Source organism: Filicampus tigris, chromosome 16 (assembly GCF_054856515.1).
Source record: "Filicampus tigris isolate MCC_2025a chromosome 16, RoL_Ftig_1.0, whole genome shotgun sequence".
In the NCBI taxonomy this organism is placed as follows: domain Eukaryota; kingdom Metazoa; phylum Chordata; class Actinopteri; order Syngnathiformes; family Syngnathidae; genus Filicampus; species Filicampus tigris.
In genome coordinates this window covers 6,604,368-6,613,956 of record NC_141232.1, presented here as the reverse complement: position 1 = coordinate 6,613,956, position 9,589 = coordinate 6,604,368, and the positions used below count along the sequence as shown (strand labels likewise).

Here is a 9,589-nt window from a genome sequence, read left to right as displayed (position 1 = left end):
AATGTTTCCACAAGAGTACCTGATAACGTCTTATCAGCCACTCTGGAATCATACGAAAGTGTCTTTGAGAAGCTTTCTTGTTTGTCTAAGGCTGCTTTTCTCCCTTTTCAACAAGCTGGAAATCTACACGAAAGTAAAATGGTCGACAATTTTCAAATGAAAATTCGCCTAAATACAGGTGGTGCAAAAGTAGGTATACACGTGTACGAGTTTTGATTACATTTTTATATACCTTTATTAATTTATTTACTGGTAATATTTTCAGCACACACCTGCAAACCCACTTATTAATGCACACAATTTGACAAACATCTTAACAGAATACAGCGTTACTACTAATACTGTTAATGATAATGTAAATTTGTAAGAGAGGCAGGTCAAGAAATTGAGAATTAGGAAAGTTAACACTAGTCAATCTAGTAAAAGGACCCCCAGATATATTTTAAATGTTTAATTTAACAATAAAATTATCAGTCGGATAAAAGATTACAAAAATATTGGTCAGAATTAAATTAAAATAAAATAATAAGTCGGCTCTGTGCACTTGACCGTCACGTTGGTCATTTCCGGTTTGGGCAGGGCACAAACACTCGTAACCCCACCCATTGACGTCACATACCCCTCGTCCAATCGAAGACGGCGTTGGGCCCATGTGTGTATTGTTTAAACTGCTCAAATGCGACTGGCTTTTCCAGCGTAACCAAAACTTCCACCGAGTCGAGTGATGGCGGCCGTCGTGTCTGTGAGCGCAAACGCCAAAGAAGAAAGCACAGACACAGCGCTCGGCTTCGTCTCCCGTCCGCTCCACGAAAAGTACGACCTCGCTGTACCCGCCGATCGCGAAAAGTGGAGGCCCGGAGATCACCGGTATCTGGAGCTCGAAGCCGGCGAAGAGATCCCGACAGCGGGACGCGAGGGTCAGCGGAGGGCCGACGAAGACTTGACACCGCTGAGCCCCCAAGAGATCCAAAGCCGCTTGGAGAGAACTCGGCGAGAGTTTTACAACCGCAGGAAGATAATCATCAAAAATCTGCCGTCTGACGTCAGCAATCAGGTCAGGCTTGAAACTTTTTCTGATTGAAGTGACAGGCGTCGTTTGGCTAGTGTTAACCTAGCCGTGCCACGCTACTCTCCGTCTGGCCATTAAACAACAATAGTTTAACGTTAATTAGCAACCCCTTTGCCATTATTGAACCGCCCACCAAAAAAAAAAGCCACGCTTTACTGAACGAACGAAGTATGTGGTTGTAAATTGCGCTACAAATGTGTTCGTGTTTAATTTAATGAACCTCCAGCTGGTCAGTTAACTGTCAAGTGTGGCCTGAGCCATCAGTCAGGCCTCAACAACGTCCACGCCGGGCATTTAATTTAATTGGACGACAGTCACAGTTGTGGATCAGTCACACTTTACGTGTTTTATTTTATTTTTTGTTTGTTCATTTTATGTTGGCACAAAGTCAAATTTGACCACATCAACTGATTTGATTAAACTCATGAAGCCCTATTGCCCCCAACTACCCCCCGCCTCGCCTGTTTTGGAACGTGCCTGACTCGTGGCGAGCGGTGGGGCCTGCGGGCGATACCATTGTTCAGGAAAAGGGTGGGTTTCGAGATGCGAGTTGCGTTCAAACAAAAGGTGGAAGGCGTGCGGACAAAACGCTTCAGAAAGTGCTCGACAACATCGCCGTTCGTTTGTGAATGGACAAACGCAGCGTAGAACAATTTTCTCCTCCCAACAAAGAGTTGGCATCGGTAGACCGCCTCCCCCCTTCCCAGCACCCCACTTTAGCCCACTGATCATGATCGGAAAGTAGAGAATTCAACTAACGACCAGCATCTCCCATCAGAATATAGATTTATTTATGGCTGTGATTATTTAAGTTGCCATTTTTGGATTTTAATATTTTCATGATTAAATATTTTTGCTCTTTCTTTTCCAGGAGGTTCATGAGCTACTGGGAAACTATGACCTGAAGTACTGCTTCGTAGACAAATACAAGGGCACAGGTTGGTAATGTATTTGGTTTAAAATAAATAAGTGAATACATAAAGTAAAATGTGGAGAAGGGGCTCCTTGAATAGCAGAAAATAAATACCAAGTTGAAAATGGATTTTTTTTTAGCCCAAGTTCGATATTAGCTTTGTTGCTCGACTAACATTTTATCATCGCCCTCGTCCCACAGCTTTTGTGACGCTGCTCAACGGCGAGCAGGCGCAAAGTGCCATCAAGGAGTTCCACCAGCACGCGCTCCGCGATCGGGACATCTCCGTGCAGCTGCAACCCACCGACGCCCTGCTGTGCATCGCCAACCTGCCACGCTCCTTCACCCAGCAGCAGTTTGAGGAGCTGGTGCGCCCCTTCGGAAACCTGGAGCGCTGCTTCCTGGTGTACCGGGCATCCAGCGGTCGCTCCAAGGGCTACGGCTTTGTGGAGTACATGAAGAAGGACTCGGCGGCGCGGGCCAAGTCGGAGCTGCTCGGAAAGCAGCTGGGCTCGCGCATGCTCTACGTGCACTGGACCGAGGTGGGCTCGCTCACGTACCCGTTGCTGCACTCAAAGTGTCTCTGTGTGGATCGCCTCCCTCAGAGTGTTGTGACTGCCCAAGACCTCCGTAACGCGCTGGCTGATGCCCACCCGCCAGTTTTCTGTCAGGTCAGACTCGCCACATTGACGCAAAAGTGTGTTTCGACCATTTGGAACCTTCTCCCACTCCACGGTGACTCATTTTCTGCCCAGAAGTATTTGGACAATGATAGGTGTGCTTTAGTTATTCAGATGTGTGTGATTTGTGTAGGTTTGACACCTGGCGTGATGTGGTGTAGTTTATCTCACGAGCTGCCTCTTCTCCATTTTTCTCTTTCAATTCTTTGGATGCAATCTGGCTTTCCTGTTCTTGAATGTTATCCGGGGTTCATAAATGCTAGTTAAATTAAAACTGCAGGTCAGCTCTTAAATTATGGATTCTGTCACTGTCCAGCATTTCTAGGCTACCATGGAAGTTAAACATTCCAGAAATGTGTTTCATCACATGGAATAATTCATCTGGGCCCACGTTTTGGCTATCAGGGGTAGTAGCGCCACCTGCTGCTTTGGCATGCACTTGACAGCCTGCTCATCTATTTCCATGCGGACTGACAAAAAAAATGTACATTTGACCTACCTAATCGAAGATGTGAGGGGAAAATGCGTTGGTCATCTCTGACTGCCGTTCACCTTTAGCCCAGATTGCATGTGGCCACCCAGAGCATTGCTGGTTTCCATGGTGATGACCGCCTGACTCCCCCCAGGTGGTGTTATTCAACAGACGTTTCTGGAATGACAGCGCGTGTCTCTTTAGATCATATGTATGGCTGCTGGTTTTCTGGTGTCTTTTTTTTTTTTTTTTTTTTTTAATTTTTTTTTTAGTTTTCATTCTACAAAGTGCGGCATAAATGGGGAAATGAGGGTCATTTTAGTTTTTATTTGGTCTGTTTTCAGTTTCACATTTGTAAATACTGAGTTACTTGCGCATTCATACACCGATCTCTTGTGTTAAGGTAGGCAGCGTTTCATTGTGTGTGTGAGACAAAGCTGAACAAAGGCAAGACTGGCTGTTTTTTTTTTTTTAATTTAAACTAGGGGGAGTGGTTGCTTATAGATTTTGTTTTTAAATGACCTTTTATTTTTTTTTCCCCCGCAGTTGGCTCAGGGCCAAGATGGAAGTTTCCGGCGCTTCGCGGTGCTGGAGTTTGCCACGGCTGAGATGGCCGAGGAGGCTCAGCGGCTGTCAGATGGCCGTTTGCTGGGCGGCGGCACGCACATCAGGGCGTCCTTCTGTGCCCCTGGTCCACCCGGCCGGAGCATGCTCGCCGCTTTGATCGCAGCCCAGACCATGGTAAGTGGCCCAGACCCACATTCTTAAGACAGTGGCGCCCTTTTAAAGTTGACTTCAATCTGAGCATAGGGATGCTGGTTGACTCCAATTTGTTCATAACCAATTTTTCCATAGGAAATAATAAATCAAACATTTTATTATACAGGCATAGGTTTAGTTGTTGCGTGCGCACTATTGTAACGATCCAACCGTCGCAGTCTGTGAACAGGGGCAAGGGTCTCCTCCCGGACCCCACTGCCATGCAGATCCTCTCGGGCCTCAACAACCCGGCCGCCCTCCAGATGCTGCTCAACCCGCTGTCGCAGGGCCACAAGCAAGGTGACGAGAGCTTCCTCCCAGTTTGTCTCGGTTTGCGCCGCCATGCCTGACGTCCTACCGCGCAGGTCTCCTCGGGGCGCCCCCCTCCATGCCGCTACTCGCCAACCCGGCCCTCCCCGCCATGCTGCTCCAGTTGCTGCTCCAAAATCAGGCGAAAGCCCAGCAGGTGACAACCGTATTTTTTTTTTTTTTTATTCCCTTTTACCTCCCACCCAAAACCTCTCTACCCACCCTTAAGCACTCCGAGAGTTTTGATTCATCCTTACAACACACTCATCCCCTCCTCTGCTCACTTTGCCATCAGCAAGCCTTTCTGGGAAATCCTCTTCTTTGGGCTCAGGTGCTTTGCAGTCACGAAGGCCCTCTAGTGTCCCGAGTGAGTGCTAATGGTGTTTGTGCCTGACCGTGTGAAGTGCTTTCTTCCTGTTCACACCCAAAAACACCTTCATGTAACAAACTAGGACATGCGCTCGCCTGCTGCTTCCTTGGATATGCCTGCTCCGTCTAATGAGATCAAATCAAGAGCTGTAGCAAACAAGTCTGCCTTTTGAAAACATTTCAGAGAGGGCAGCAAAACTCAAGTTACCATCGATCAGTGGAGTAAAAAAGCAAGTGTAGTTTTGTAACGGCAGACCGTTGGTCTATTGGTGATTAAACGCGCTTACAGAAAATGACGGTTCATTTCTCCACTCCCGTTTAGTCATCGCTCTCACATCACTTGACTTGCCCTAGCGCCGACTGTCACTGCGCTCCACATCTTCTCCGGGGACGCACTCTGCTCCGCGTTGACAACGCTCCTCGTCGCTTTCCGCTGAACCAAAAAAAAAAAAAAAAAAAAATCCGCCGTGCCGTCACAGTCAAGTGGCGGGCTTCCATTTAAGCTGACATACTCGTCAAAACAAAAACGATGCTGTTGCAAAGATGCAGATATTCTCCTCCTTTGAATGTCATGGCCAAGAACGGACCTACGATAAACACTCCATGACAAAAGAATGGAAAAACACAAAAGGAAAAATGAGCAGAGCTGTTGTAATGGGCTTCTAACTCAAATTTGCTATTTAATAGTATTATTAGTAGCGCTTTCTACATTGCTACAACTGCAAAAAAAAATGAAAAAATCAGTCACTGCATATTTAAATGAGCATAGGCGTTTTGAAGGCATTATTTTTCACATTTGGCGCTTTAGCTGGTGTACTGAAAGTTGAATGGCGAGTGTATTTACATGATACCTCGATGGCATGGATTTGTCGCTGTTTTTTTTTTTTTTTTTGTTGCTTTGATTCTTTAACTAAAAAGTGCTCCAAACCAACAAAATGGCGGTGAGTAGTTGTGTGCTTGCGTGATGTGTGCGTTGAGCGCTTTACCACAGCTGGACCGCTTGTGACCTTCCCTCGCCCACTCTGCTCTTTCTCTCCTCTGCCCAGCAGGCAGGACTCCTGACGGAGAATCCTCTGCCCCCACTGCCCGTCCAGCAGGGAATCCATCTGCTCGGAGATCTGCCCCAAGGTCCGACGCGGCCCCAATGTCATCCCATGGATTCGTTTCTAAAATTAAGATGTCTGTTTTTTTGTTGTGTGTGTGTGTGTGTGGTTTTTTTTTTTTTTTTGCATAATATAACAAACAGGTGGCGTAGTCTCCGGTCTGGACCCTCTGCCCCCATTGAAGCCGGCGCCTTTGAGCCGAGCGATGGCAAGGGACCAGGAGTCTCCCAGCTTCCCGCAGACTCCCTCTCCCACTCTGCAGGGTCTGTCTGTGCCGCTGCTGGGCGGCATGATGGGGCCAGACGGCCTCGGGGCGCAAGCGGTGAGGCCCCAGCCAAACTTCACGCCTCATTTGGCGGTTTAATCTTCTGCAATTCCTCCTCTCCGCACGCACAACCACCTGATGCGTATTTGAAACGGCCTCCATTTAAAAAATATATATATAAATAAATAAAAAAAATCTAATGTTTTCTTTTTCATTCTGACAATATATATTAGCTTCAGGAATGTTATTCTTAACATGAATTGGGGTTCGTCTCTTGCAGCCCTCCATCCTAGGAGACCTAAACAAAGATGTGACTCCTCCCCAGAGTTCCTTCCTTTCTGTCAACAATGCTTTTCCCTCAGGTGAGTATCCCCCCCCCCCCCGTCCCCATCTGTCCAAGTGCTCCTTTCAGAGTCCAATGTCCGATGGCCGGCTCTCCCCGCGTCCCCTCCAGGACCCAACTGCAGACCTCACCCGTACAGAAAGAGACCCACGCTAAGTAATGTGTCCAACCAGCACCTCAGCATGCACCCCAGCTACAATCTGCGCTACCAGGACTCTTACAATGCAGAATATCCTCCTCTTCACCGGGTAAGCGCAGTTTCAATCTTGAGGCAAAAAGAGGAAATGTTGGCTTGTGGTCCTTTCTGTCAGTCACCGAGCTATCATCGGGTGTTTTTGTTAGAAGCCATGGTTGCTTGCTAATGCTAATCTGTGCGCCCAACAAAATTCAATGCAACTCTGTTTAACAGTGTCGCAGTGCTAAAACAACAAAAAGAATGTTTGCGCAAGACGTTTGCATGTTTTTAATAAATCCTCTCTCGCAGTTGGCAAGCCATTTTTTTTTTTCAAAGAAAAAAAAAAAGGATAAACACAGATGATTTTTGATCCCTCTGCCAATTAGTGAAGTATATTTTTATCCCATTTGAGCAAATATGGTATATATTGTAAATCCAAATGAACATTGCTTATCTCTAGCTTTTGACATCCCCCATGTTTTATTATGATTTTTTTTTTTTCTACAACCGTTTAATCATCAGTTTAGTTCTTTAATGTGCTGTTTGTGATCAGGATCAGCTGCAGCACTTGTGCGAGGAGCAGGAGAATTACCACGTGGGTGACTTGACAGGCTTCGGACAGCAGGTGAATGATCCGAATGAGATGAAGTGGATGGCACCTTGGCAGACATCTGACAACAATCCCTATCACCCCCCCCCTTTCTGCTTTCTACAGCTCTCTCATCCGTCAGACTTGAGCCAGCAGCACTTCGCTTACCCGCCCAGCCCACCCCCGTCCTCGTATTTCAACTCGGACGCCTCCGCTAATGGCTGCCTGCCTCCCAGCCAGCTCAACAGGGTGAGTTCGAAGCTGTCACTTTTTATTTATTTTTTTTTTTTTAAGCTTTCCCTTTTAATGCAGTACTATTGATTTTTACTTGTCAGTGTGTAGGGGGTAGGGGGGGGGGAGCTGCTGTAGCACAGAAAAAGGCCATGTTCAATCGCCGCTGTACCAATGCACACACAGTCAAAGTAGTTTTGTTTGTCGTCAGGCTGTGGGGATGCCTCCTGTGAGCCACACCTCTGGCTACCCTCCAGGACTTGTCAACACAATGAAGGTAACTCCTTTTTACATAATAGTAAGAATAGAAAAGCAAAGAGCTTTGCAACAACAACCAAAAAAACGTATGATTGAATGGAAATTAGGACACCCAACCACTAGGGATTGCAAGCAAGTGTGCTTCAGATAAGGTGGTACTTAAAGAGCCAAGTTTCTGTTTTCTTTTTTTTTTTTGTGGTAGTGCTTGGTGTAAAATGTTTGAAAAACACTGCTTTAAGATGCTTTAACTGATATCGTCGCTGTCCTGCGAAAAACACTTTTGTCCAATTTTTATTTTCCCCCAAAATATAATTTTCACATTAATACAATGGCTGTAACGCGGAATCACCATTCACGTAAAAATAAGAAAATTTGAAAAAAAAAAGAAGTAAAATAATAATGGGAGTTTGAAAGTTGATTGAATGCGATGATGCCAGAAGAAGTATATAATTGAATAGCTGGAACAGCTGAATAGTTTTTACCTTAAGCAAATATTACCAATGATGAGAATTTCGACGATTTATCATTTTAATCGGGGGCGCACCAAGAGTTTCCTTGGTCCATACACCCACCCATTTACAAAGTGTCTTCACCACAAACAAAATGGCCACGTCGGGGGTTATTTTTCCACCTTTGACGCTTAAACCAAACCCAGAGAAGGCGAGATATTGCTGACACGGCATCCCCGACTGGATTGAGTAAAAGACCCCAGCATCCAGCACTTTTTTTTTTCTTGCCGGCAACTGTCCCCCCTCAACCAACGCCTACCTTCCCAACACTGCTTTAGACCCCCATCGGGAGCCACAAGCGCGTCTTCTCCCGCCTCATCCCGTCTCCGGAGCCCAGCCCCGAGGGCGGCTACGTGGGCCAGCACTCCCAAGGCCTGGGCGGCCATTACGCAGACTCCTACCTGAAGCGCAAGCGTATCTTCTAAAAGGGAAAAAAGAAAACGACATAGAATGGCGACGTGAGAAGCCAGGATGTGGAGGGATCTCCTACAGGGACTGGAGGGAGGTCCTTCCAATTATCTTCTATAGGAATTCTTGTTTTTGTTTTGTTTTTTTCCCCCCTCCATTTTTGTGTTTGTGTATATATAATTTTAGTGTGTTTACATTTTTTTTTAAATTTGTTTTTTAAAATAGCCCTTTACATTTCTTGTTGGTGGTAGTTTATCATGTTTACCAGCAGGGATTTTACAAAGTTAAGCTAATCAAGTCACATTTTTCCTTTTTTTTTGTGTGGCGTGTAAGTAGCTAGTTTGGCCGGTATTTTGATTGTGTCACGGAAGTCTGAAACTGATGTCTTCCGCACTATTCCGACAAAGGGATGCCTTCCTTGTGAACGTAAGACCACCCAACTCCTGTCTTTCCCTTTCAATACCCACACCTGTTTTATGCTGCCCCCACCCTTCCTTGCTCTCGGCTGCCTTTTACAGGACTGAAAAAAAAAAAAAAAAAAGTCTTCCTAAGAATGTTGTTTTCTTCTCCTTTGATTGGCACCCGTAGAGTTTTCTTGTCACCCACTTTCCACTAGTTGAGTGCATTCGAAGCGCACTGGTCACACTGCTTGTTTTTTTTTTTTTTTTTTTTGTTTGAAATTTTTTACGCGTTTAAGTCCTCTGGCAGTCCAAGCAATTCACCATGTTTTGTTTTTCCTTTTGTGTATTTTTCTATTTAATTTGGGGGAAAAACATATTCTTCAAGCAAACAGTTTGATTATGAAGAACCCATTACCTCCTTGCAAGAAGACGACTGACTATGCTGAGCCTTGACGCCAGTACCGCCTCTGTCTTTTTATTTGCTGTGTAAATAGTTTGATCCCTTTTCTCTCTCCCCGAAATGTTTGTGTGCCACACCCAGAATGTCTTCTGGTCCTGTGCTTATGAATGATTTTGCAGCTTGTTGTTGTTGTTCATAGACCAAGAGACACGGTCCAAAACTCTTGATGGTCAATTAAACCTAATTGACTTGATTGTAACTGCTGGTTCTTCCATGGTCACCTTTTTGTAATTTGTGTTTGTGTGTGAGAGAGAAAGTAAATGTTATTTAAACCCA

The 9,589-nt window shown here is 45.6% G+C and overlaps 1 protein-coding gene across 2 annotated transcripts; it reads left to right on the top strand.

Moving 5' to 3' along the window:
- Nucleotides 1-623: 623 nt before the first annotated feature.
- raver1 (ribonucleoprotein, PTB-binding 1) lies at nt 624-9,589 on the top strand. Of its 2 annotated transcripts, none has more exons than XM_086055179.1 (14): nt 624-1,054; nt 1,941-2,007; nt 2,184-2,653; nt 3,681-3,875; nt 4,073-4,193; nt 4,259-4,359; nt 5,618-5,699; nt 5,818-5,996; nt 6,220-6,301; nt 6,394-6,530; nt 7,011-7,082; nt 7,173-7,295; nt 7,489-7,554; nt 8,323-9,589. In XM_086055179.1, exons 1-14 carry the CDS (start codon nt 725-727, stop codon nt 8,467-8,469), a joined length of 2,172 nt encoding a protein of 723 aa, XP_085911305.1. In that variant the 5' UTR covers nt 624-724; the 3' UTR covers nt 8,470-9,589. The 2 variants fall into 2 exon arrangements, with proteins under 2 accessions (XP_085911305.1, XP_085911304.1); XM_086055178.1 differs by having other exon boundaries at nt 691-1,054; nt 5,621-5,699.

What these genes read in the sequence shown, in the direction of transcription:
- raver1 (XM_086055179.1), top strand. Translation starts at nt 725, where the DNA reads ATGGCGGCCGTCGTGTCTGTGAGCGCAAACGCCAAAGAAGAAAGCACA. An exon ending in GTCGCAGGGCCACAAGCAAG is followed by an intron (nt 4,194 to 4,258) that starts GTGACGAGAGCT and finishes CCTACCGCGCAG; the next exon opens with GTCTCCTCGGGGCGCCCCCC. An exon ending in CTCCCAGCCAGCTCAACAGG is followed by an intron (nt 7,296 to 7,488) that starts GTGAGTTCGAAG and finishes GTTTGTCGTCAG; the next exon opens with GCTGTGGGGATGCCTCCTGT.